Source organism: Alternaria ethzedia, assembly GCF_023757985.1.
Source record: "Alternaria ethzedia strain BMP 0044 chromosome Unknown scaffold_5, whole genome shotgun sequence".
NCBI lineage: Eukaryota > Fungi > Ascomycota > Dothideomycetes > Pleosporales > Pleosporaceae > Alternaria > Alternaria ethzedia.
In genome coordinates, this window is record NW_026056198.1 from 648,642 (window position 1) to 675,162 (window position 26,521).

The 26,521-nt window shown below is 53.1% G+C and overlaps 9 protein-coding genes and 1 non-coding gene across 10 annotated transcripts; 3 read left to right on the plus strand and 7 right to left on the minus strand.

Moving 5' to 3' along the window:
* Nucleotides 1–201: 201 nt before the first annotated feature.
* J4E87_002948 (uncharacterized protein) lies at nucleotides 202–5,192 on the plus strand (the record flags this gene model as incomplete). The annotated part of the gene is made up of 3 exons (XM_049374582.1): nucleotides 202–1,143; nucleotides 1,194–4,650; nucleotides 4,735–5,192. 3 exons carry the CDS (start codon nucleotides 202–204, stop codon nucleotides 5,190–5,192), a joined length of 4,857 nt encoding a protein of 1,618 aa, XP_049235573.1.
* A 734-nt stretch (nucleotides 5,193–5,926) lies between these two features.
* Nucleotides 5,927–7,060, minus strand: J4E87_002949 (uncharacterized protein; the record flags this gene model as incomplete). Its single annotated transcript, XM_049374583.1, has 1 exon — nucleotides 5,927–7,060. The coding sequence occupies one exon, from the start codon at nucleotides 7,058–7,060 to the stop codon at nucleotides 5,927–5,929; it is 1,134 nt and encodes a 377-aa protein (XP_049235574.1).
* A 264-nt stretch (nucleotides 7,061–7,324) lies between these two features.
* Nucleotides 7,325–8,047, minus strand: J4E87_002950 (uncharacterized protein; the record flags this gene model as incomplete). Its single annotated transcript, XM_049374584.1, has 1 exon — nucleotides 7,325–8,047. The coding sequence occupies one exon, from the start codon at nucleotides 8,045–8,047 to the stop codon at nucleotides 7,325–7,327; it is 723 nt and encodes a 240-aa protein (XP_049235575.1).
* Nucleotides 8,048–12,265: 4,218 nt separating this feature from the next.
* J4E87_002951 (uncharacterized protein) lies at nucleotides 12,266–13,634 on the plus strand (the record flags this gene model as incomplete). The annotated part of the gene is made up of 2 exons (XM_049374585.1): nucleotides 12,266–12,330; nucleotides 12,383–13,634. 2 exons carry the CDS (start codon nucleotides 12,266–12,268, stop codon nucleotides 13,632–13,634), a joined length of 1,317 nt encoding a protein of 438 aa, XP_049235576.1.
* Nucleotides 13,635–14,289: 655 nt separating this feature from the next.
* Nucleotides 14,290–14,868, minus strand: J4E87_002952 (uncharacterized protein; the record flags this gene model as incomplete). The annotated part of the gene is made up of 2 exons (XM_049374586.1): nucleotides 14,290–14,659; nucleotides 14,708–14,868. The coding sequence occupies 2 exons, from the start codon at nucleotides 14,866–14,868 to the stop codon at nucleotides 14,290–14,292; spliced, it is 531 nt and encodes a 176-aa protein (XP_049235577.1).
* Nucleotides 14,869–16,034: 1,166 nt separating this feature from the next.
* On the minus strand, nucleotides 16,035–16,119 carry J4E87_002953. The gene has a single exon. It is a non-coding gene; the product is annotated as a tRNA-Val (tRNA).
* Nucleotides 16,120–17,851: 1,732 nt separating this feature from the next.
* Nucleotides 17,852–19,219, minus strand: J4E87_002954 (uncharacterized protein; the record flags this gene model as incomplete). Its single annotated transcript, XM_049374587.1, has 2 exons — nucleotides 17,852–18,756; nucleotides 18,805–19,219. 2 exons carry the CDS (start codon nucleotides 19,217–19,219, stop codon nucleotides 17,852–17,854), a joined length of 1,320 nt encoding a protein of 439 aa, XP_049235578.1.
* Nucleotides 19,220–20,804: 1,585 nt separating this feature from the next.
* Nucleotides 20,805–22,100, plus strand: J4E87_002955 (uncharacterized protein; the record flags this gene model as incomplete). The annotated part of the gene is made up of 1 exon (XM_049374588.1): nucleotides 20,805–22,100. One exon carries the CDS (start codon nucleotides 20,805–20,807, stop codon nucleotides 22,098–22,100), a length of 1,296 nt encoding a protein of 431 aa, XP_049235579.1.
* Nucleotides 22,101–22,285: 185 nt separating this feature from the next.
* Nucleotides 22,286–23,880, minus strand: J4E87_002956 (uncharacterized protein; the record flags this gene model as incomplete). Its single annotated transcript, XM_049374589.1, has 2 exons — nucleotides 22,286–23,617; nucleotides 23,668–23,880. The coding sequence occupies 2 exons, from the start codon at nucleotides 23,878–23,880 to the stop codon at nucleotides 22,286–22,288; spliced, it is 1,545 nt and encodes a 514-aa protein (XP_049235580.1).
* An 815-nt stretch (nucleotides 23,881–24,695) lies between these two features.
* On the minus strand, nucleotides 24,696–26,341 carry J4E87_002957 (uncharacterized protein; the record flags this gene model as incomplete). Its single annotated transcript, XM_049374590.1, has 2 exons — nucleotides 24,696–24,818; nucleotides 24,881–26,341. The coding sequence occupies 2 exons, from the start codon at nucleotides 26,339–26,341 to the stop codon at nucleotides 24,696–24,698; spliced, it is 1,584 nt and encodes a 527-aa protein (XP_049235581.1).
* Between the last annotated feature and the right edge of the window lie 180 nt (nucleotides 26,342–26,521).

The window sequence follows — 26,521 nt, forward strand, 5'->3', positions numbered from 1 at the left end:
CGACACGCCAGTCGGCATCGCGCACACCTTCGCCATCATCGGCGCACATGCAGGAGACGGTTCCCCTGCATCTAATGCCATCTTGAAGCTTGTAGAATTCATACAGGCGGTGTAAGCGCGCTCTCACCGCGACGCATCCCCGGGGCCGCGCACTCACAACATCCCGCAGGACCGCATTAGGCCTCACCGCGACGAGTCCCCATGTCTAGCCGAGCGAAGCGCAAGTTCGACATCGACCCCAACGCCTCCGACCCGGACGACTACGATTACGACGACTCGGAAAAACGCGCCGCGCCCCAACGGCGCCGCACCCGACACACGCCTGGAGCTAAGAAGAAGTCTTCCAAGCGCCAGCGACGCGCATACGGCGGCTCTGACATTGACGAAGACGACGAGATAGAGTCCGAAGATTCCTTCTCAGAGCGCTCCGAGTCGGAGGAGCCCGAGATCAACCCGGCGACAGGCAGAAGCGTGCGCCGCGCCACCAAGAAGCAGATCAAGTACGAGGAGAGCGAGGACGAGATCGAAGATACGCCATCCGAAGACGATTCGCCCAAGCCCGCATCGCGACGCCGGGCGCAGCCGTCCATCGAAGAGGTCGAGAAGCCTTCGCTCATCGTGAAGCTGAAGATGCCCGACCACGCCTCCGGTCGCAATCTGCGCACTCGCACAGGCAGCAAATCCCTTGCGCGCGGGAAGACACCTGAAGTGCATGGCACGCGACGCAGTACTCGCCTGTCGCACGATGTGGAGGAACCCATTGTCCAGCTTTCGGATTCTGGCAGGCACGTCAAAGTCGTGCGCGAAGGCACGCGCAGCCCTGAGCCCGTCATCGCCCGTGCCACACGAGGCGGCAAAGGCCCACGAGTCCAACATCCTAGCGCTATCATGGAGGCCTCCCAGGAGACGTCGATGATACGCGATGACAGCCCTGGTCCCCTCGACGCGCTTCTCGTCGACGAAGAGACCCAAGTCAAAGCCAGCAAGGACAGTTCACCCGCGCAAGAAGCCCAGCAGGACGATGCCGAGGGCGAGGACGATGATGATATGGAAGGTGTCATCCAAGAGTCCCAGCACGACGAAGCCGCTGCTGAGGATTCCGAAGAGGAAGGGCCCGTCACCCGTGGCGGTCGCAACACCAGGGTATGTTTGACTGGCTATATGTGTTTTCCGCAACTAACGTCTCTTTCCAGAACCGTGCTGTTTCAGCCAAACGTAAACGAGGCGCCGATGAAAGCAGTGACTTTGAACCTGCAGCAGACGACGAAAAGGAAGAGGAAATGTCCGAGTCGGAACACGAAAAGGAGAAGCAGTCTGCATCCGAAAGTGCGTCAGGCTCTGGGCGGCGATCGACCCGCCAACGAGGGAAGACCCGGCAGTCACAGCGTAGCAGGCGCAACTCTTCCTCCGAAGAGTCAGGGTTAGACCAAGACGAACTGCAGGATGAGCTACAAGACTTGGAGTACAACAAACGACGGCGCCTCTCCCGACGTAATCCTGACAAGGACGTGGCGTACGAGGAAGCGCCCAAACGCCGCGCTCGCGCCGCAGGTGTGGATTACCGTGTTGTTCGACCGGAACAGAACGCTGTCTTCGAGAACGACGACGATGACGGCCCTGCTCCGGAGCGACCTAGGGCAAGAGGTGGTCGGTCTACATACAAAAGCCTGTGGCGTAGTCAGGGCCCCTTCGGTGGTGGCGTCGAGGCTGGCATGGGAGCTGCAGGTGGTGATTCCGATAGTAGCGATGATGAGAACCAGAAGATGCCCAAGCCTGTCGGCGGCGCAATTGGCATGACGCCAACCACCGCAACCGCGCCTACTTTCGGGTTCCCTCAGACTCACAACGCAGACCCGAAGCAAGACTCTGGCGGCGGCCCCGCCAATCTGGGCAAGGTCAAAGACAAGAAGGCTCTTGCAGATTCAGACCCTCTTGGAGTTGACCCGAACGTCAACTTTGATGGTGTCGGTGGACTGGACGACCACATCAACAAGCTTAAGGAGATGGTCATGCTTCCGTTGCTATATCCTGAGGTGTTCCAACGCTTCAAGATCACCCCTCCACGAGGTGTTTTGTTCCATGGTCCGCCCGGTACTGGTAAGACGCTTCTTGCCAGAGCTCTCGCTTCGAGCGTCAGCACTCATGGACAGAAGGTCACCTTCTACATGCGCAAGGGTGCTGATGCCCTGAGTAAATGGGTTGGAGAAGCTGAAAGGCAGCTTCGTCTGCTGTTCGAGGAGGCGCGGAAAACCCAGCCAAGTATCATCTTCTTCGATGAAATCGATGGACTGGCGCCTGTCCGCTCTAGTAAGCAAGAGCAAATCCACGCCTCGATTGTCGCTACCCTACTCGCTCTTATGGATGGTATGGATGGTCGCGGACAAGTCATCGTGATAGGCGCCACCAATCGTCCTGATTCCGTAGATCCTGCACTGCGACGTCCAGGACGATTCGACCGCGAGTTCTACTTCCCGTTGCCAGACGTTGCAGGCCGACGTTCCATCATTAACATCCACACTAAGAACTGGGAGCCACCTCTGAAGCCGGAAATGAAGGATCAACTTGCCGAACTAACCAAGGGTTATGGAGGTGCCGACCTTCGGGCGCTTTGCACAGAAGCGGCTCTCAATGCCGTACAGGGGACTTACCCTCAGATTTACACATCTGAAAAGAAGCTTCTGATTGATCCCAGCACCATCAAGATCCTAGCCAAGGATTTCATGATCTCGGTCAACAAGATGGTGCCATCTTCTCAACGGACAGTCACGGCTAGTGCAGCACCACTGGCAAAGAACATCGAGCCATTATTACGGAAGCCACTAGCCGCGATCCTCAAGCGCATAGACGAACTCATCCCACGGAGGAAGAAACTCAGCGCACTCGAGGAAGCAGCGTACGATGACCGCGACGACGAAAAGGGCTTCGAGCGCGAAGCCACCATGCGCAACTTCGAGAGCAGCAGAATCTTCAGACCCCGTTTGCTCATTAGCGGTCTTCAAGGTATGGGCCAGCAATATCTTGGTGCTGCTCTCTTGAACAAAATTGAAGGTCTGCATGTTCAATCCTTCGACCTTCCCACTATCCTTGAGGACTCCACGCGAGCACCTGAGGCAGCCATTACCCAGTTGTTTACAGAGGTCAGGCGGCACAAGCCTAGTGTCATTTACATCCCTTCAGTCGATGTCTGGTATCAGACACTGCCTGCCCAAGCTATCAAGACCTTCAAGCTACTACTGCGAAGCGTTGGCGCGAACGAACCGATCATGCTGCTGGGTGTCATGGAATTGCTCAATGAGAAGGAGAAGCCTGATCGCCAGATGATGATGGATCTTTTCTCCTTCTCACAATCCAATCAGTTCCATCTTATGCGGCCAGACCAAGAAGGGCGAGCAGAGTTCTTCAACAGCATCAGTCACTACATCCGCATGTCTCCAGCAGACTTTCCTGATCCGGATAACAGGAAGAAGCGGATCTTACCAGAACTTGAGGCTGCACCTATCGTCGCTCCAGTGGTTGACCCTAAGGAACTTGCCGCCCGCGAGAAGGCGCAGAAGAAACAGGATAGGCTCACCCTCAACAAGATGAAGATTGTCATTCAACCCATCATGGACCAACTGAAGAGGAGTCACAGGAAATTCTTTAAGCCAATTCTGGAAGAATCCTGGTATGCTTATCTGCTCGAGGAGCAAGATTCTGATCATGTGCGATCAGACCTGCCACGTGAGCAACAAGAAGAGCAAGGCGTTGTTCGTCCGTGGGAATTCTCCAAGGATTCCAAAGGCGTCGACGTTCTGCTACACGTCGACAGCGGCAACAAATACTACAATCTGGACCTTGGTACGATCGAGAAGCGCTTGTCCAATGGTTACTACAAGCGCCCTGCAGATTACCTCTTCGATATCAAGACTCTTGTGAAGGACGCGAGGACTTTCGGAGACGCAGAGCGAACCCTGAAGGGCAATGAGATGATCACAAATGTTGAGGTCGATCTGGACAATTTCTTTATGCACCAGAACCCTGGGCTTCTCCAAGAGTGTGAAGCAGTCTACCAGCGCGAACTCGAAAGAGAGAGGAAGGCTCAAGAAAAGCGGGAGAGAGCCATCGCTGCAAACAAGGATTTCGAAGACGTCGCACGCGTACCTCCAGAACAGTCTATCGGTACCACCGAAACTTCAGGACCTATCACTCTGGGTGAGCCTGTTCCTGGCCGTTTGGCCATGCCACCGGTAACCCCGTTGCGAGCCCCTCATGCTGAAGGTCTATCCAATGGCACGAGTGGCGAAGGCACACAGCATGCAACGAATGGTTCTACTGCGCCTTCCAACGACGACACTCATATGACTGACAGTCAAGATCTGAATGCCAATACACAGCACGACTTCCAATTCCAAACACCGAGCAGAATTGAGGGCCAGGGAACCCAAACGCAAAAGTCGCAGATGTCCGGGCGGACCTTCATGGCACCGAACTCGCATCCCAACGACTACCACAACAGTGCATCCACAACGACTTCTGGTCAGAAGACGTCGAACAGGTCTTCGGACAACAAGTTTGGCACTCAGAGTAGCAACGGCGCTGCACCATCTGGTGTCCCCAATTTCTCAGAGATGATGCCGGAGCCCAACGGGTCGCAGCTTCCAGACACACAAGGTTCGCCAACCCCCTTCCACCAGCGACTCCAGGTCTCCACTCGCTTCTCCCCAGAGCACAACACTGACCACATTTCAAATACAGAAGTCCACTACGTCAGCAGCCAGCCATCGAACTCGCAGCCATCGCAACCTTCTCAATCGTCTCAGCATGTTACTTCCATGCCTGCGCCCGCACCTCCACACCACTCGAATCTTAACCAGATTCTCAATGACGAAGAGCCGAAGCCGCAGCTCATCCTCGACGACAGCATGGTCATTGCGCTGCATGACAAGCTGGTCCGCTCGACATCTGGATGCTCGCTCGAACAACTAGAGCAGATCAACGCCGCGCTCATGGACGCCATCTGGAAGCACCGCTCAGACTACAATCGCAACCTTGTCCTTAAGGAGGTCACCGAGGCGTTCAACGTCATCATCAAAGACATTGAGACGATGCAAGAAATCCTCAAGTCAAGTCAAGAAGAGGAAGAAGCCGAGTTACGGCGGCAGTACCATTCCACACAAGACGATTGGTTCTCGCAGACACAAGCGCGTCGTTGAGCGTTGGCATAATGTGTAAATACCCATCTTTATGTGGGGAAGTTGGTCCATTTGGCTGGCATCGCGCACGGTGTTTGGCGCAGACAGGGAGGTTCATCTGAGCGTCGCGTTGGCACGCATTTTTCTCTTGGTGGTTATGGCATTCTTTACGCGTTCTCATTACCCTACTCATGTACTATGACCCACTTTTCCTTGTTCTGTTTGTCGAGGGATGCATGCATAGTTTGCATTGGGGTGGAGGGGCTTTTCTGGTGCTTATTCTGATCGCGCATTTGACGTGCGGCGCTGGGGTGGCGGAAGAGTAGATAGCGAATTGATAGCGCTTGCCGCGCATGAATAACTCCTTTGTACTGCGTAATATGAAACAAGTGCTTGCCATGAGAATAGTATGGTCTAATATTCGCGCTGTAATCCAAAAGCTAAGATATCATGACAAACAGAGAAAACAGTGGTATCCAATATGCCATCCATGCGCCACTCCCATGGTTTTACGAGAAGTGAATGTTGCATAGGCAAGAGCTCACACATGGTTCTCAGCTAATACACGAACAGTACAACGAACACTCAAGCTGAATAAGGGTACGTGGCAAATAAGGACAGTATTTTGTCACCCAATTTTATCACAAAATGCTAGTCGTATGCATCAGTTCAAAAAGGTAGAATGTGCGGACAAAGAATACTTCAAGTACTTTCATGGTACTGAGCCAGCCATCCCTCTCTCCTGCTAACAGATATCACTTTTTCGGCTCTTCCTCTTCGTCAAAGAGCGCGGCGATATCTGGATCATCCGTCTCCACCATGCCTACAGCGTCCTCTGCCTCGAGGTCTTCCCACACCCTTCCCAAAATAGCAGGGTCGATCCCTGATAGATCGGTATTCGCCAACTGCACTCCCTTCCGAAACATCACGCGGAGATCCGCAGACGCCTCGGCGCGCAAGTTCTTCACTTGACTCAAAACCTGGGCCAGGCGCTTCTCCAATACCTCCACGGTTTCTGAATCCAAGCCGACGACAAGAGATTCTTGTGGCCTAGCTTCATCAACCCTCTGAACTACCACAGGCAACGGTGAGGTTGGCTGTGGTGACAGGTTCTCTTCCTGAGAAGACGGCCGCCCAACCCTACTTGATGGAAGAACGCCAGGTAACTGGGATTCTTCACCACTGAGTTCAACGGGCACTACATCGTGATTTCGATGCGCACTCCCGTTTTCCTCTTCCTCTTCCTCCTCGAGTTCAGCGGGCACTACATCGTCATTTCGATGCGCACTCCCGTCTTCCTCTTCAGCCGCACCGACGTGTTGTGCGTCTCTACGACGTAGAACACTCGAGCGCTGCATACTAGACGGCAGCGGCGGCATGAGTATATCCGAAGATGGATGTCTCCCTGGTGGCACATGAAATGCCTGCCTGTTCATACCCATAGTCGCTCCGCCTCGACCCCTAAATAGGCCGTTGTACGCATGGCTGGGGCGTCGTTCCACCAGCGAAGGGGTCTGGGGATCCTGCGCGATACCGTCATGCCTACTCGGCGAAGTCATGTCGTCGTTCGGAGTCGACGCGCCCTGGCCAGTCATGGCAGAAAGTCGACGCTGGAGAGCGTTGCCACCATGTGCAGGGGTTGCTGCATCCTCCGCGGATACGTCTGTTGGCGTTGGTGTTGGCATTGGCGTTTGAGCTTCGCGAGTCCGTCCTTGCATCAACTTCGTTTTCCAGCGGGGGTTCACATGCCCACTGCCGGTGTAAGGCGATCCGCCTTCGGATGGGAAACCGGCATCCCAAAAGCTTGAGGGCGGGCGAGTCCTCGCCATCTTCCCGCGCGGCGCGTAGCCGCTGGGCGCCTCTTCGTCTTTGCGCTTTTTCGGCGGCATTGTAGTGGTTGGAGGTGGAGTGTTGAGTGAGTGAAGAGTTCCAGGGAAGAAGTGAGACTTCAGTCGTGCCTTCCTCACAACACGCCCCACTTATACTTAGCTCCGGCCACCGTGACCAAGGCAGGTATAACTACTGATCACATGTTAGGCGAAGCAAAAGTTGTTAGAACAAGAATGTTATGTCATAATACTAGTGGCAGAATAGCTACTTCACATGGCATTCAGTGCCATCCCGTGACTATACCACGGGCACTTACTCCCTGCTCAACATCCGTATACAATCCTGAACCCTTGTACCGGAAACGCGGGAGGCGCAACATTCGAGAATTCCCAGTAGTTCGGTGCAGATGGGCTGTCGTACATCATTGCCATCATAAACGACATTGTCTCGTTACAAGCCGTCTCGTCGATAGCCGCAACGCCGCCGACACTCCTTGTCCTCTCAAGCGCCTGGCTTTCGCCGTTGACCGTACCGAACAGCAAGGCGTTCTTCTCCGCCTCATATGTATTCCATGTAGCGATCGCACCGGCTTCGCGCTCGACTTGGTATACGTGAAAGCTTGGGTTCGGGCCAGAGATCTTCTGGAGCTCAAGGCGGGGGAGGACAAATTCGAGACGGCAGGTGTAGTTCGACGTGCTGTTCGGTAGGCCTTGAAACTGTACACGTGTGGCAATTTCTCCAGCATCTTTGACCTGACGACGTAGCATGAAGAACTGCTTTGCTTGGTGTAGGTGGTCGACGTCGTAATCGGGGTAGCGCGCGTTGATGACGGTGAGATCGGTTGGGTAAACTTCGTGGCATACGTATTCTCCCGAACCGAGGGGAGGAGGGTTGACGGCGTTGGGATCGCCTTCGCAAAAGCGGGCGGTGGAGTTGCAGATTGTGTTGTTCGCGAGCAATGTTGAGTTTGGCTGTGGGTATGGTACGCCAGAAGCGTGTTGCGAGAAGAGTGCAGCGAAGCATAGAAGAGCGGCGCGGAACATCATCTTTGGATGGGAGCGTGCCGTGAATCGTCTCGAGAGGGCTGTCTTGGTAGCTGAAGTGTAGGCTTGTTGGAGCACTGAACAGGAGTGTCAGAGTATGACTAGAATCTTAGGTAGTGTGCGATCAGTAGGAAGAAATGGGTGATAGAAGAAGTGTCTTGAGTGTTGAGGGTGAGTAGCTATATATGCCAGACACGTTGTATTGTCCACCTATCGAGCCTTCCTCCACCTCTCATGTCTGGCATGAGTAGCCCTCCATGTGGAAAGCGAGATGTGCTGCGTGGGTTGAGGGAACAAACTGGTAAGCGCGAGGAAACCGTGGTAACTCGCTGCTACTCCACCAAGATGCGTCTCGAAGCACGTTTGTCGTACCTAACGCGCAATTATCGACAATTGCCAATCCGGGAAACAGCTTTGGAGTGTTGCTGAAGGTCGTCCCATCGCGTTCAAGCCGCGTGCTGATGACGGTTATGAGCCATCATAAGCGACACCATCTTGGCCTTTGGCTGGCGATCATAAGAGCTCGGAGATATGTAAATCCTTCGCCAACGCGACATTGTTGGCGTTGTGTGTGTACGAGCGGATGTACAAGGCGTTGGGTTGCGATTGCCGATCGTGAGAGATGGCCCCGGGGAGCCTGGAGATGACGGAGGCAGGCTTAGTCAGCCGGCACTAGTTCGCGACGCGATACTGACGCGACCAGCGTGCAACTTCCATTATCCGCTCACATAACCACCATACCCACAACAGTCCATCGCGCTTGCATCTACGGGCACTTTCCGAAGGCTATGTCAATGGCTCGAGTCACCGCCATCAGTCAGCCAGGAACAATTTCGAGGCTGTTCATCCCCCGATAAGAAGGCGTGACAGAGTGGCGACTACTTTCGTCCGACGACAATTCCCTTCTGATCGGGTCGAACGGGAGCTCGGAAATGATGGAGCTTCTGGGTGGTGCAATGGGTCGAATTGGGCCCTGTGGCATGCCCAGCACCCTCACGCCCGAATAGACGACATGGCCGCGTCCATCCACCGCGATGATCTCCAGGGCATCCTTCTGCTCTTCTATCATGATTGAGATCGTTGAAGATCCGATATTGTTGCTCTGCAGCTCGACTTCCCACGTTGTTGTGTGGGCAGTGGAACATGTCAAGCCACCCCCAAGTGCGCCCTGAATTGTCAGCAGCTTCATCTTGTCTCTATTCCTCTCCCTTTCTACAACCACTAGAAACCTGCCGTTGAAGCTCGCAACTCCAGCGACAACGCTCGTACTGACTACCCTATCAGGAATGGGTCTTATTGGTTGACGGAGAACGTGTGGATCGAAGCCGAGAGTGTCGACTGCCACGAGGAAGGTCGCTGGGAGGTGTGAACGTGGTTGGTGGTCGACGGTGCAGAGGATGTAAGGTCGACCGTTTGGAGAGATGGTAAAAGCCGCGTCCGTTATCTCATCGCGATATGCCTGCCTGGAGTCAGCCTTGCACCGGGCCTTGGAACATGTCACTTACGCGTTCATTACTTCTCGCATTGCAGTCAACGTGCCAGCAAGGATCCAGGCGAGCGAGAACCCAGCAATACAAGTGATTCCCTGTTGTCAAAGCAAACACCATTGGCCCATAGATGGCATCACTTCGACAGGGCGAGAACCCAACAATCTTGACAGCACCGTTGTTTTGAGGACACTTCAGGACTACATGGTCGCCCTGAACGTTCCAGGCCGGCATGTACCTGTATGTAAAGATCTTCACTGCACTCACTCCTTCTCCACCCACTGCGATGCTCGCCGTTGCCCCTCCCTCGGCAGACTGGCGTCCAAGTTGTGAGATCGACACGGATCTCGGGGTCCAGTTTCCGTCCTGGTCAATCCGCTCTTCTCTCACGAGGCTAGGCACATGGCCGTTGTTTGTGCGATACTCGTCATACACCAGCAATCGATTGTGGGTGATCACTGCGAGCAGATCATCCGAGAGAGCAATTCCACGGATATCCTCATCTTTCAGAATCATCGAAATATTCAAGACGGCTTTGGGCTGGATAGTCCGACTTCTGTTCGCGCTCTTCACGTCGTATAACCGTATCTGCTTCGATGAGCATGTTGCCACCCATCCTAACGATGAGATGGACGTCGCGACATCGGGCGCATTCAGAAACGACAGCCGCCTTGGTCGTTGTAACAGATTACTCGACTGCGATCCTGATGAGGCTGAATACACCTGGAAGTAGTCCATCGCTAACGACGAGCGACGCGCCGAAGGGCCGGTAGAGCTGCTGGATATGGACATCGTCAATGCACTCTAACTGCAATCATCACTGGGAAACCGTTAGCTGGGTGTTAACCAAAGCTTCATCCCTGGAGAGCCTTGAATGTATGTAGGTCAAGGACGTGACACTATCTGACATACTTTCAGCTCGCGATCTCGTCTGCATGCGGCGTACCCGTTATCAGCTGCATTGGCAATATCCTGTTTGTATTGCACAGGAAGTCCACACAGAACGCCCGCCCAGAGGAAAGCAATAATCACTATGGGGGACGCTGTCTCCACAATGTAGTTCGGCCCTATCAATTACCATAGTTGTCGCCTAGCTGCAACACGTAGCCTGAAATGTACACCGGAACGCGACTAAGGCGCGGCTGAGAGGACGTCCTGCACCATCCACCAATGTTTGTCGACCGTGGCGCACTTAGTTTGGCCTAGCAACCTTGTGCATACGAGCATGTGCAACCTTGGTTATCTTTCCCCGATATCCCGCCTTTCTGACCAATCACAGCAATACCAAGTCGCGTGCCCATGTACCGTCCTCATCACGAAGCCTATCTCTCCAGTCACTCTGGCGTTGGTGGGCAACACGCGAGGCAGACAGGGAGGCCGACCGGTATGGTCTAAGCCCCGCCACAGGTGGTTTGGGGAGTGAAGCTGAAGACGTGCCGAATGGAGGCCAAATAGTCACGAGGGTTTGTATTCGTCGCGCAAGCATCTTTTTCTAGTTCAAGGTCGCAGTCAACCTTCATAATTAGTTCGCAAATATCCTCAGCCTGACGAGGTCGTACTTCGGTACGGATTCGCCTGGGAATCCCACGCAAAATGGCTGAAGAAAAGCGTCCCCTTGACAGATCGCCATATTATGTGACCCACTCAGAACATCTTGACCGTGTTCTCAGTAGGCCTCAACTGGCGGGTAAGTGCCAAAGAAGTGAATCGACAAAGGCGCTGATTGCTAACTCCTCAGGTATTGGCATATCCGGTTGCATAGGTGGAGGAATCTTCATTACGTCCGGTGCACTGATCGCTACCACTGGATCTTTAGGGGCTGCTATCAGCTATGTAGTCGCAGGTGGTATTGTTGCTTGCGTCATGTACACTATCACTGAGATGGTTGCATGTCGACCGTTGACCGGAGCTCTCATTGATCTGCCTCACACGTTCTTAGACCCAGCCTGCGGTTTCGCTATCGCATCTATGTACGGGTGAGTATCGATAGGAAACTTCTGAAAGGCGTCGCTGACGACCATCAGGCTAGGCAAGATTTGTGCGATGGCTACTCTTACAGCGAGTTCGGCGGAGCTGACTGCGCTTCTGAAGAGCGACCCAAAGCCGCATTCTGCTGGTGCTGAGGCAGCTATCAATATCGCCTTCATCGCCCTGACTACCCTTTCTCACTGCCTCGGCGTCAAGGTAAGTTGTGCTCTTGAATAAGGACGAACTTGGCTAACGTTGTATTAGCTGTATGGCAAGATCGAACGAGTACGTCACCTTGAGCAAAACAGCACTAGGGGTAGCTCCAATCCGTGCCGCATTTTACAAAATCATCACTAAGCTAGAAGTATACGTTAGCTTAGAGCGTGTTTACTTGCTAAGAGTTAGCAATCTGTATGCGGCAACATGCGACACGGATTCGGTCACCCTGGTGACGGCTCTCGATACGAACAGCGAACTGACGAGCGTTTAGGTCGTCATGTGGTTCAAACTGAGCTTACTGGTCCTTGTATGTGTTATGGGTGTGGTCTTGAACTTCTCCGGTATGCTTCCGCGCTTCAATGCAACATAGCCATGTGTCTAACGCTACCAAGGCGGCGGCCCGAGACAAGGAGAATACCATTCGAGTACGTTCAACATCTTCAGGCTACGTGTGACAACGCTGATCAATGCAGATTATACGACCTTCGGATTCACATCGGACTGGAAGCCAATTGGCCACAATACTACCACTCCTGTCTCTCTCAAGATGGCTGGTGTTCCTGATGAAACTTTCGGTATATCCGGCCCCGGAGGGACACTGTTCGCTCTCATGTGGGTTTCTAGCATACCTCCAGATACCGCTGAGAGCTAACATCTTGTGAAGCACTTCAATCGTCTTAGCCATGTTTTCTTGCTTCGGAGCAGACCTGGTCGCTATGACTGTCGGTGAAGCAAAGAATCCTTGGACGGACGTGCCCATCACCATGTCGTTCGTCTACATCGTTCCGCTCAGCATATACCCATTTGCGATGCTAGCCGCTGGAGCAAATGTCAACTACGCCGACCCGCAGCTTCCGAAGATATGGGCGAGGGGCGACTACGCTACGAAGTCAGCGTTCGTAATCGCGGCCGAAGAGTCTTCTATCCACGCGCTACCGAAGGTTTTGAACGGGTTGTTCATTATATCGGCATACACTACAGCCAATACCGATCTCTACGCCGCATCTCGTAGTGTGTTTATGCTTTCACAGCAGTACCTCCCAAGGAATATCGCAAAGATCTTTGGTCGGACTAACAATGGGCATACACCTTTGGCGGCCATTTTGCTGTGCTCAGCACTCGGGTTCTTGTCTCTGATAGGCTTGGCAGACAAGACTGGCTCACAGCCGCGTATTACACTCTCCGAACTGTACACAGGCACTGCGGCATGCATCTATCTCACTCTTTGCATCACCTTTCTGCGCTTCAAAGCTGGCCTTGACCGCTTAGCGAGGCGGCAGATCTTCGGTCGCAATCACCCACTCTACATGTCACGCCTGTTCAAGTCCCGATGGCAACCACTGCCTGCATATATCGGGATTTTCGGAAGCGCGTTCGTCCTCATATGGTCTGGTGTTCCACCATTGGTCATTCTTGTCGCGAAAGGCAGCCTCACTTCCACAGACAACCTGAAGTCTACCATCAGCCTCGCTTTCGATGTCCTCGGAGCATACATTGGCCCCTTCTTGTTCGGATCTTTGTACCTCTCATACAAGTACATATATCCCCGAACATCCAAAGTTGACCTCCGCAACCTTGCGGTGGAAGACTACGTCCTGGAAGATCTATCCAGCATCGAGCTCGAAGGCCCAGTCTCAGTTCCGCCAGTTCCGCGACATCGGTTCGGTTCGTACGAGATGGACGCCCAGCACGATGGCATTGTGAGTCCTCTGAGCACCTTTGAAGACCCGTTCAAGCAGGAACAGGTGCATCTTAGTGTGAGCATGGACCCCATGATGCAGGAGGAGATGGAAGCGGAGGCTTCGAGGAACAACGAAAGAGCGCGGATAGAGCAGATTTTGGAGAGAAGACCAGCGCGATTAGCACGCGGAGTGTGGCGAGAGATCTGGAGCTTCGTAATTACGGATAAGGACTAAGCGCAAGGAGACAGGCATAGATAGCGCGTTATCAACTCTCTTGAACTTCGACAACTCTCGTGTAACAATGTGAACATATCTTCGAACTGGTCTAACTTAGACGAAGTCCGGACCTGTCACGATGCAATTCACGGCGCAGTTCGGTCCTACTCCACAACGGCAGTCGCATCTCGACTTCGGAATGTGGAGTACCCAAGCGCGGAGATGGTGTTGTGATGGAGCGCGGCCGCCGGGAGAACTCGGGTCGGATCACGTGTCGGGCGTCGGACATTTTCGAGCGACGAGATGCACCGAGCAGCGAACAAGGCTAGCATCGGCTGGAAAGCGAGGAACGAGAATATTGTGTATTGAACATAGTAAATTGATATTGATGATATTGGTATAGTACGAAATCGTAGCCCACTGTTGGGGTCTGTTACGAGTTGCTAAAAACGCTAAAAGCCGAGACGTAAGTGAAATGCGTGTTCCTCCGTCACTTCTCGAGGTACACGAGCCAGACACCCTGATTTGATGTCGGTGTCTGCTCGTGGCCTGGCGGTGTGACTCTCGCGGCGTTCAGCGCGCGGGTTCATCCTTCTCTTCTCTGTAGTGTGTGCGCTCCAAGGCGCGAAGCTGGGGTTCTGCTCTTCGGGGTTTCCACCCTTCCTTGCTTCATTCACTGCACCTCGTACAGCTCCATGGCCCTCTGGAGGTCCTCAAGGCTGGCCTTGTCGCCATATGCCTCTTCCAAAATCCTGTTCCTGTCCTTCTGGGTGGTCATCTTGGCCTCGAGTCCAGCAATCGCCCGCTCCATGTCCTCCAAGCTTGAGCGCTCGCCGTAAGAGTCCATGAGCATCTGGTTCTTTTGTTCCTGAGTAAGCTCAAGCGCAGAGTGTACTTTGCGGTTGGCCTCGTTGAGTGCATTGGTCACGCCAAAGCCTATGTTGGCATTAGCATCACCGAGCGTAAGGGGTCGGCGAGGCTGTGATGCGGTCTTGGGAAGGTAGATCATACCAATGGCTACCGCCGCCATGGTCGGGAGATACCTGGTCGTTGTTAGTGGTGATGGGAATCATATAGAGGGAGAGACGTACCATCGTGCTACCTTTCCGAGCCTTGGGACGACACTCGCACCAGGGGTGGATGTCATCTGTGCTGCGGCGGCATCTTCCATGGAGATAGCACTGCGAGCACGTGTTGAGGTGGTGAAGAGCCTCTGGCGTACCAGGGTAGATGTGCGGAGGAGGAAAGACATGTTGATGGTTGTATGGTAGTGGCGAAAGTAGTGCCGAGTATGGTGATGGTTCCTCGAGATGGTAGTTTTGGCTCGACTTATATCTTGTCGCTTGGTGTGCCCAGGTGTGGTTGTGTTTGACGTTGGTACGTGTGATGGCCAAGACGTGTGAAAGTATCGGCCGCGGTTTGACTTCGGTAGTGTGGTGTTTGATTGATGGCTTGCTACGTGTAATGTGTTCCGGTGAGACGTCCCAAGCGCGGCGTATGCGGACTGTATATACGACAGCCTCGTGCGGGGAAATGCAGGTCACAAGTAGGCTGTGCACTCATGTCTCTCCACCACACCCGTCCATCATACGACGAATCACAGCACTTGACATCACCGGGCTCCGTGACGCAAATGGACTGATGAGCTTAGTCCGACGCATTCTCGCGTCGCGTCCCCAGACTGAGAGGCCGCTGACGTACCAGGTCGTTGGGTGCTCCCCTTCAAAGGGTTTCCCGGCCGCGCATGTATCGCGGCTTCTCCTGGCGTGCCGCCTGGAAAGGGTTCGGCTGGTGAAACGGCTGCCACCGAGATCCAATCGGACGCTGAGACGACGGGACTGGGCCATGTGGGGTTAGTGGTGTGCTGATCGTGGTTAGATGGCAGTCTTTCGATTGTGGGGTGAGCACGCGCATCGCGTGGCTGGCCGAGGTTTCCGCGACGCTGATGTCAGCGTGCAGCTCCGCAACCTGTTCGTCCTGTGGAGTGACCACAGCGTCAACACCACCAGCTTCATCAGCATGTGCATCGTCATTAATGCCCACAATGATTTATTGAAAGAAAATTATCGCGATCTAGACCATGACCGCATCGCAGCCGACCATGATTCTCCAATGTCTCGACTGTCAACAATGAGCACACGCCCCACTCCGGATCTAACAATTTCAGGCCGGTAATTTGACTTTGCGATGCAAGCACTGTGCGCATGCCTGTGTTGGCATCGCATTACACGAAGCAAATTCACTTACGAAAGAATGCTATGCTGCATGATTTGCATTGGCCAAAAAGTAGACCCTTAGCTTCCCGAACTCACATGTTAGATGCCAAGCAAACACTTGTCAAATGGTCGCCATCTGCACTGGATCCGTCACAACTCCAACAACGACCAAGCCCAGTCCACGTGCGAATGGCAAAAACAATACTGCAACCGAGGATTGAACTCGGGACCCTTCGCGTCGCACATTCGATGTGAGGCGAATGTCATAACCACTAGACCATTGCAGCTGCTGCTTGTGTTTGGCTATGTTGGAGCCCAGAAAGCCTAAGTAATGTAGTAACAACAGGTTCAGGAGTACTAAATCTCAAGATGGACAACTCGCAGTCCTGATGTATATGAGCCGGGGAAGTGGCGGACGGGCAGTGCCATATGTCCAAACGACATGGCGATTTGGCTTGGAGACTTATCGGACCTGGTCACACTGCCCACGAAAAGCGTTCAAGACTGACATCTGACCGGATGTAGCAAGCCCACAATTCGTATATCACTTCCGGCCATTCTCATGGATGTGTTCGCGCCGCTTCCCACTCTCTTCACTAGATAACCCAAGATGTCTACCCCAGTCTACATGGTTATCCGCACCGCCAACAGGAGTGAAAACATAGTACCAGGCTTTTTCGTCCAGTCTTGGCGATTCCAGAATCTACAGGAGCGTGCGTTCTTTGCCGATGAGAGAGTCAACTGGCATTGTGTGGCCAATCCTTTCTACAATGGTGTACATGCTTCCATGGCTATGATCACAGCTAAAGTACTCCGTGACGACGAGACAACAGTCAGGATAGCCAGCCAGCCAAGGGAGCAGCGTGAGGAGGCGGAGCAAGATCTGCGCGCTCTATTAGCAACAGAATTACAGCAGCTTATGTTGCGTGGTAACATCAGATTGGACTTCACAGTTGGTACGCTACAACCTGGAGACGATGGGCCTCTCTGGATCGAAACTATGGCTATTATCCAAGCTGACTCTGAGGGGCCCCAGCGTCGGTACTTTAGATACGATATTGGAACTGTAGACGTACACACCGCATGAGGTTGTGCAAGTGTAAGGTAGCAGGAACTTGAAGTGACTAGTCAGTAGTCACGTCATCACTTCTTACTAGACTACGTCATTTAATTGTCAATTATCCGCGGCACGACTATCCCTGTACGTCTATGAGTGCACCTGAGGTGGTTTCATGCCAACGAAACGATTATCGAGCTGCTTGGTACTTACACAATATCACATGGGTCAGGCAAATCAGCGCCTGGCAAACACTTAGCCTATAAGTCAACTCCCCCCTCACAGGGTCAGCTGTCAACAACCTCTACATATGGCACCCAAAGGCCCCTACAAGGTAGATGAAAAGTACTACGTGATCGTGCGCTACGTAACCCCAAAAGACATCCCAGCTAAACCGAACATCCACGTCGGCTTTTCTCTCTATCCGACAACCTACAAAGGCGACGTGGAGACTTACGATCATCTATCAACTCAGAAACGACCAGGTTTCACGTACGTAAGAGCTAAGACTCCTCGTCATGATGATGCCGGAAACATGTTCGCACTGATAGCCGGGATTCCCACTATGCCACAAGAAGAAGTTGCGATTCACTATTCGGTTGCTGCAGGAAGCGATGCTGATGAACAGCAAGAATGTAGACATGAAGTCGCTAAACAAGACTTAGTACGGATAATCGAGAATTATCTTCCGGCAGGTGAGGAAGCGGAATTCGTTACTTTGGAGGGCGAGGTGAGATTCGAGCAAAGGGATGGGCGACATGTATGGTTTGGAGTTCTTGAGGTGGATGTTAAGTATACGAATCTCGTTGGTGATACGAGGCCGGCGCCTGGAAGTGGAGGATAGGTATTGTAGTTATTGCAGCCTCTCATAATTCAACATGCGCCTCACAACGGAGATCTACGACATGGGTGCCACGTATCTCCTTGCGACACGCCCTATGTACATTGCATCCAGTGCCTGCTCACTCTAACTTTTCATTTCCTTCTCTAATAGCCTGTCCGTAATCTCCCGCATTCGGTGTCCTCACAATAGTGTGTGTGTGGTACTTCGCTGGCTCCTTGTTCGTCAGGAAGACACCAGAGTGGTGGTCAAATTCGACCAAGATAACCGGGCTCTGGACACGGAAGTAGAACGCGTCGTCTTCGCCGAAACCTCCGATCCAGCAAAAGTAGGTCTCGCTCAAGTGTTGTCTGATCTGATCAAGCTTATGTTGGCGCGCCTTCGTGGGATGGTATAGCAGGAACTCTTCACATATGGCGAGGACTAGTTCTTGCTGTGACGAGTCGAGAGAAGAGACCAGAACGCCCTCATAGGGTACGATGCGGTTGTCGCGGAAGGCACCACATCGATGGCGCTGGTCATCTGGACCCCACGTATCGGTAATGAGCTCGTCTCGCTTAGTCTCGTCATTGTTGGAGTTGCCGTAGACTTGCTTCATGCCTTCATCTCTCATCTTCTTGAAGATCTGTGCCTTTTGTTGTTGCTCGTGGCTGAGACTCTGCATCAGCTTCCAACCCAGACTGCCTTCTTTGTGTAATATCTTGGTACCCTTCCATTCTCCGTCATCGATGATGTTGGGCTCGGCACCTGTGAACGACGGACTCATGATAACTTGATTTCCCTTGTAGAAGCAGGAGATGTCGAGATGATGGCCATAGAGCAGCCATCCCCAGGGCGAGGAAGCGGAGGTAGAAGGCGTACCAAAAAGCAGAAAATTGTAAGAGTACTTGTTCAAGATGTTGGGTAGCTTGACAACCTCGCCCAAGAAATGGTTCACCCGCATGGCCGCGATAGCCTTTTCGTAGCCTTCTGGGGAAAGAGATGCCTCTACCACTGCAAGTATTGACTGCGCGATATTCTCAGGCACTGTAGCAGTTAGCCTCAGGTCGTAGCGTCGGTAAATTCGAGACTTACCTTCTTCGAGTCTGAGCCCGAATGGTCGCAGTAAGAACTCTGGGTTACTCCATGCCCTCCACTCTCTGGCATTGATTGGGTATGAGATCTTCGCCTTCTGGTTGCTATCCAGAGCTGCGAGTAGTTTCTCCGCCTTCTTGACCGGGCAATCAACATCTACACCTTCGTCTCGTGCTTGATATAGACCATCCCTTATAGTGCCGTCATTCGTGATGCCTTTGTACGGCTCTTCCAACAACTTCTCCCAAACTTTAGTCAGATCGTACAGCCATGGCGGGGCGCGGTTGTCTTGCATTGACTGGACATATTCGTAGATGTTTTGCTTTGCGGCCGTCGTGAAGCGGGGACTGCTGAGGTCTGGTAGATGGGCCCGGAAGCCGTCTGATGCTTGATCGAATGAGCTTCGTCGAGCCATTATCGAGGGTCGCTGTGTTTAGGTCCGTGTACTTCTCTTTGTCCTGAAGTTGTTGTCCACGAAGGTGTGCTGGGCCAAAGGGAGAAGCCTTTTCCGCGTAGCTACTGTTCTAGATCACCACTGCAGAGGTAGCAAGCTCCAGGTGATTTATCTGACACCGAAGGTCACGCTGTCTTCAGGCTGGTCTTCCGATTGTGTTCCGAAGATCAAAGAGAGTTTCGGGTGAACCCTTTTCCTCTCTGTGAGCCTCGCGACACGTAATGATGAGGTATTTGTTTGTCTTCGCTCACAGATCCAATAATCATACAGCAGTCGTCCGTAAAACTTTAGACGAATAAGCTGATATCGTTGTTGAAGTCACGAAAGATGCGAAATTCTCAGTCTACTCATGAGGTGATTCGGGAAGTCACCCCACATCCTACCCTGAGCTAGCGCGGGGTATGCAGCCCCCCATCGCGTATCCACGGGACTGAAGTAGACTTGCGGCTCGATGTAGACTTCCCAGCCTAGTGAACCGCGACGCATTAAACGAATAGCAGATGACACAATGTATTCATGCACTTCTGGTCGGAGGCTTTTCTACACGTGTCGTTGCGACGAGCGTTGGAGAGAACGCTCACAAGAGACTGTCGATACAGCTCTAAGTAGGCGACAAGGCCTATCAGGCATATGGTGTATGAGCGAAAAGGTTGGTATGATGTTGACCAGATCGCGAACTGCTTAAGCCATCAAATCTGACGCCCGATTGGTGCTTTACAGTAACTGCTGCATCAGTTCATGTCCCTGGAGGTGTATTGTCGCGTAGTGGAAGCGATCTGGCGTCAGGACTCATGCGCATCTTCAATATCTCTAAGCACAGCGTCTTCAGCTTACCTCGAGATCGTGCAATCACAGCCGATGCGATAGTAAGATGTAAGAACGGCTCACCCACACTCCGCGACTCCGCATTTGCCGGATCTCGCGCGTTCATTGATGGCGGTGGGGCGCTGAGATGGAAAGACGCTAACCGTTGCCCCGCCACGGTGGGGTGTGCAGCCGGTAGCTGACAACCTTGGAACAGCAAGCTCCCCAGGCGTAGACGTATTCGGGCCGACAGCTTCCCCGATATATGTTTATCGAAGAAGTGCTTACTGAGTTCACTTAGATAAACTTCGGCTATTGCGACTGAGAGTGACGTGTAGTGCTTTTCAAGGTCCGGAGGCAGCTTCGGAAGCCCTGGTAGGAACATTCCGGCTAAGCTATCTTCCGGTGGCTGAACATTCGCACGGGAAGGAGCTCGGAACTTGTGGAGGGATTGGAGCAAAAGCAAGAGACCGAGATATAGAAACGTTTGAGCAGAATCTTAAAGGCTGTCGGGACGTTCCCTGCTTGTCTTCGGCGAAACCGGCTCGACAACAACCAGCAACCACATTGCATCAGCAGCGCTCCATCCTCTACCATACCAGCAGATATTGTACATCAAGTGGCGAGACAGAGGCACAGTATTTCTATGATGGCAGAGAACACTAGGATAGCGATTGTTGGAGCAGGTAGATATCCCCACCCAGATCACCCACCATACCGTGATAGCTAACATACTCCAGGCATGGGCGGCCTAGCGGCAGCACTATCTCTCGCAAAAGCCGGTCACAAGAACATCACGATATATGAGAACGCAACGAATATGGGCTTCGTAGGCGCCGGCATTCAACTCGCACCAAACATGGCTCGCATCCTTGACCGATTAGGTTGCTGGGGACCAATCCGCGACGAAGCAGTTCAATGCGCAAATACATCAATTCGGGAAGGCTCGACAGACAAAGAGCTAGGGTACGTAGATCTGGGCTACGTGCGAGAAAAGTATGGATACCCACACATGGTCGGTCACCGAGCGAGTCTAGCAAACGGCCTATACGAAGGCTGCAAGAAGGAAAACGGCATCACATTCATGCTGGGCTGCAACATATCCAACGTGCAGTTTGGTGCGAAGCCAAAGTTCACCATTACACCAGCTCAGGGTAACGGAGAGCCCCAACAGGTCGAGTGCGATATCTTGCTCGGCGCGGACGGCGTTAAGAGCTCTACTCGCGTCGCCATGCTCAAGGAGCTCGGCCACACCGGCGCAGCTTGCGACTCAGGCCAAGCTGCATACCGCATCATGTTGTCCCGAGACCAAATGGAGAATGACCCAGAGCTATTGAAGTTGATCGAGTCCGACACAGTAACACGCTGGATTGGCGAGAAGAAACACATCATCGCTTATCCAATCCACAACAAGCAAATCTACAACATCTCCACCGCGCAGCCCGATATCAACTTCGCCGGAGCACCAGATGCACAATATACAACCAAAGGCAGCAAGAAGGCCATGTTGGACGTTTACGGCGATTTCTGTCCGATGATACATCGCATGTTGAACCTGGTGCCAGAAGGCGAAGTTGTGGAATGGAAGCTACGGGTTCATGATCCGTTGGTAACCTGGGTGCATGGTACAGCCGCCCTGGTCGGCGACGCTTGCCATCCAACGCTCCCGCACATGGCCCAAGGTGCAGCTCAGGCGATTGAAGACGGCGCTGTGCTGGGTGTGGTGCTTTCTCCCAAGCGTATCGCGGACGGGAAGCCGCAGACCATCGAGCACGCACTTCGTTTGTATGAGAAGCTGAGGAAGCCGAGAGCGGAAGCGCTGGTTGAGCTCGCGGCGCAGAACGGGCGAGATATGCATCTCGGTGCTGGCAAGGCGAAGGAGGAACGCGATAAGATCTTCGCGGCACTGAAGTCTGGATCTGGGAAGGTGCCGGACAAGTGGGCGGATGCGGATATTCAGGCGCAAGTTTACGGTGTTGATGTTGTGGCTGAGGCAGAAGAGCTGTGTCAGAAGGAGGGGTTGGAAGCGAAGTTGTAGGTTGAGAATTGTGCATGTACTATAGTGCCTTTACTATCGCATTCAATCAAAGAATCCAACAAGGGATCAGCTGGAGATGCGCGTGCTTTTCGTAATGTTCAGGTTGTCATTGACGTGTTCACACCCTACCCAGAGATGCGTAGCTCTTCATTGAACACAATGGCAAGGAGATATGTCAACTGGTCTTACATCCTCTCCGACATGTGACCTCTCATCGTATGGCCCTTCCAATGAGTGAACATGACAGGGATCAAGCTAACGCCTACCAGCAACGCCGCAACAATGCCAGCACTGTTCGCAATACCCACGTTCTCAAACATGGGAGGAAACCAGAATGGACCGAGGAATCCCCAAATCTGCCTTACAAAAGTAACAAACACGCCAATACTACCAGCTTCTTCAGGGTAGCAATCGACCGCATAGGTGATCAGGACAGTAGTGACGATTTGGTTGCCTGCTGCACCTATGCCTGCACCGACGATTGGCGTCACATTCCAGTGCAGATCGGGGGCTTGCTCGATGCGAACGAGAAAGACAACCACGCCACAGATGGTGAGAAGTATGCCGAAGTAGCTCAGCCAGAGACGGAACTCTGGAGCAGGGCGGAGAGGAGTCATTTTCTTTGCGCGCCATCGCATCCAGAGATCACTCGAGTGTCCACCAATCTGCTCGCCGATGATTGTACCAATAATAACACCCACGAACTGTAAGCCGATCTGCTGTGCGTTGAAGTGGAACTTCTCGCCGAAGAGTTGCGGAATCTCAACGGTCGCGAGGACCGAAGCGAAGAGAAAGACCATTGCATACGCGCATGCAGGGATGACCACGCATGGGTACTTGAATAGTCGAAGTGGTGATATGAACTCCGAGGCAGTAATGGGTGTAGGATCGATGCGGCGAAACTTTAGATACATCTCCTTGTAGGCCGCAAACCCGAACTGCGCGTGTTGCGCGTTGTTATGTCGGATGAAGCGCGTTTCGGGTCCAAAGAGCGTGTACAGGATGAGTTGAACGCCGTTGACGATTGCGAGGATCCAATATATCCAGCGATAGCCGACGTTGTAGGTCACAAAGCCGAAAATTAGGGGCGCCAGAGGTATACCCAGGGTGATCATCACCGTCCAGATACCCATAAACTTCGCTCTCTCCCTTTTGAAGAAAGTTTCGACCACAACGGCACTGCCAATTGCGTTCGGGGGTGAGATGAAGAAGCTTTGGAGAGCTCGGCAAGCAGCCATGGCAGCGTATGTTTGACTCTTCGCGCAGCCGACGTTGAAGACTAGACTGCCAATCAAAGATATGATGAAGATGGGTCGACGTCCGTATCGTGTGGAGAGCGGCCGCCAGAACAGTGGAGCACCCCCGAGGATAGCGATTTGTAGAGACGTAAGATACGATGCTCTTTGGAGGCTGACACCCAGGTCTTCGGATATGTTCTCATAGGCTGGAATGATTGCAGCAGCGGGAAACGCGCACATCATGGCGTGGAAGGCGACAAAGAGGAGGTTCATCACTTTCTATTCCCATTGTCAGTAGACCTCAAACTGATAAATGCGTGATGACCTACCTTCCACTGAGGCCAGTTGTATGGATCGGCCGTGCCCATGGTGGGTATGGGGTCAAGCTCAAGCGTGCCATGTCTTTCCAACAGATACTGTCGATGCTCCTCGGAAAGGTGAGATACTTCGTCATTGTCGAGATACGTGCCATGAGTGTTTGCATGCTCTAGATCCTCACTAGTCATCGGCTTATCTGAGATGGCCTCTTTGTCGTTCTCCATGACTGTGACGTGGTCTTAGTGGTACAGCCCTAGGCGTGAGTTGCGGAATGAGTAGCAAGAAAGAGAAAGACCAGCAATCTCGAGTGCGCACGCCTCGGGGTGGCAACCCCATACTGTGTACCCGTCCTTCCCCATACTAATACCTGCGGAAGAAGACTTTCGCGGAGACCCCCAGTGGAGACCCCAGATGGTAGGATTATTGGCTGGACCCCAGCCCATTTAGTTTCAGGCAGGGGTTGCGAACCGTCGTCGTCACGGTGTCGTCGTCGCTAAGTTTCGTCATCCTATCATTTAGCGAACGGATACAGACTTCGGCAGCAGCACACCGAGGTTTAACGTCTTCGTCAAATACCGACGAAAGGGCATCGCCGCGCTACAGTGAACCTTTGGTATGCGCTAGGTATGCGTTGAGCACGACGGAAAAAGTCATCGGCATGTGATGAGGAACAAGTGCCCGGAACTTTCAGGCTCGCAATATCCAGGACACAGAATGTATTCACGCGTGTCGTGCGCGTCGAAAGTCGAGACTCGAAGCAACGCCATCCGTGCTCAAGCTTTCGGGGAAAGCTTGGCCGGTGCCGGCGCCGTCTTCCCTCTTTCGGATCCACCCGGTCAACGCCGCCCAACGGGCAACGCGTCAGACTCAGCAGCCACCAGCAGTGTCGACCTAGAGCTACCCAACGCAACTGTTCATATGGGATATGAATCCAAGCCAAATTTCATATATCGACTCTCTCCTACGATACGCGTTCGCGGTCCTAAACCAACGCCACAGGAAGCCACCCCACTCATCCTGCGCCGATACGATCAAGACACTAACGGTAGGGTATCCGAAACGGATGCGCTTCAGTATTAAAGACAAAATCGTCCAAGCTGACTTCATCGTGGTCGCTAAAGATGAGATAGAAATATTTGAGGGTTTCGGCCAACCAAAAGCTCTGCGGAGGTGAAGAGATAAAGTCAGCGTTTGTTTCGGAAGCATCGCATTTCTAGGACTTACCTCCATGCTGTCACTCTTTGGTGGCGGGGTCGACATAATGTCTTGGAGCGCGGCGTTGCCAAATTCAGTCTTTGTATTCGCCTCGATGGCCTGGAACATCTCCCACGCGATCTCTTGATACTTGGTCTCACCCGTGAGCCGGAACATGTAGAAGATCGACTCGATTGCTTCTGGCCGGAGAATATAACGGCCATCGTGGACTGCGCTGAACGGCTTTGCGCCTGGTGTGTAATCGCACTCTGACCACGACGGACACGGGGTCATCGAAAAGACTTCAGGCATAATGCCGTTCGGTGCATTCTTGTACGTCCACGCGCAACCGTCAGAGATCTTCCGTCCGACGTCGAGATGGGTCTGGTTGTCGAAGAGCCGCCCACCAAGCGCCAGCATACCTCCAGCGTAGCACACCAGGTGCTGCCCAGTGTTGTCTCTTTGTCCATCAGGGCCATCATGTTTCGCGGTTGCGATCAAGATGTCTGCTTTGTCTTCCACCATGGGTCGAAACATGGTGTGCGTTATCGCCGTATCCATCGCGTATTCGTACATCTTGCGATACTGACCAGCCGGCTCATTCCCGTTGAGCAACTGATACATCTTCGGTAGATACTCAAATGCCGAGTCGGCCATAGCACCCAGCCCAAAGAAAGCGTCGAAAGTCAGGTTCGGCGTTCTCATGTCTACACTGATCGGCCACATTCCAGGGAGCTTCGTAGATCCTTGCTGTGCATCAAGTACATCCGTAACCCTGGAGATGGCGTCGAAATATCGCATATCGCCTGTAATTTGGGAGAGACGAGTGAACTCCACACTAGCGGAAGCGGCTTCAGCTATGAGTACTGAGAGAGCTGGCAGCTGCTCTTCGCCGTCCGCCGCCTTCCCGGGTTTCCATCTCGACACAGGCATCCGGTTAGGCGTGTCGAAGGTCGCATAAGCCATGTCTGCTACTTCGAGAGCCTTGTTCAGAAGACGGGTGTCGTGGCAGCCAGAAACGTCATAAGCGCCTATGAAGCCTCCCAGATAGCGTATAATGATCTCGAACATGTTGATCTCACTCTCGCGATCATCGCTTGGTTTGAAGTCGATCTTCAGAGCTGCTTCGACGGCTTCGGCGAACTCGTCTTCCATCCCCATGATTGACAAAGTGTCTAGTGAGTCGACTAGCGTAGCTCCCCAGCCACCAAATTGGGTATCTCGAGGCTGGCCCGTCATGGGTGCCAGTTCATCTTTCATCCATGCGCGTTCTTTGTAAGACTTCCAGCATCGTTGAAAGGTCTCCTTGACAGCCGCTCGTCTACCAGCAATCGCTTCGGCACCTGGCGACTTTGGACGCGGAGATCTTTGCAAAGTGCTCCTGGACAAAGGCTTTTGTGAGGATAGCTGCGCATACTCATCAACTGGGTGTCGGATCGAGATTGCTCTCCAGTTGAAGCGATCTCCAGTATCTGGAGTTATTGCTGGCATGGGCGGTCTTGTTGGACACGCATGCGAGCTCGGAGCATGTTCATGGTGGCCTGATGGGAAGATAGAAGTCCTCGATGGGGTGAAAGGAGCGGAAAAAGAGGTGATGGTTACAAGAAAAACGAAAGCCACCAGGAGCATCACACTCCATCTCCATTTTCTGAGAAACATGATTAATCTCTC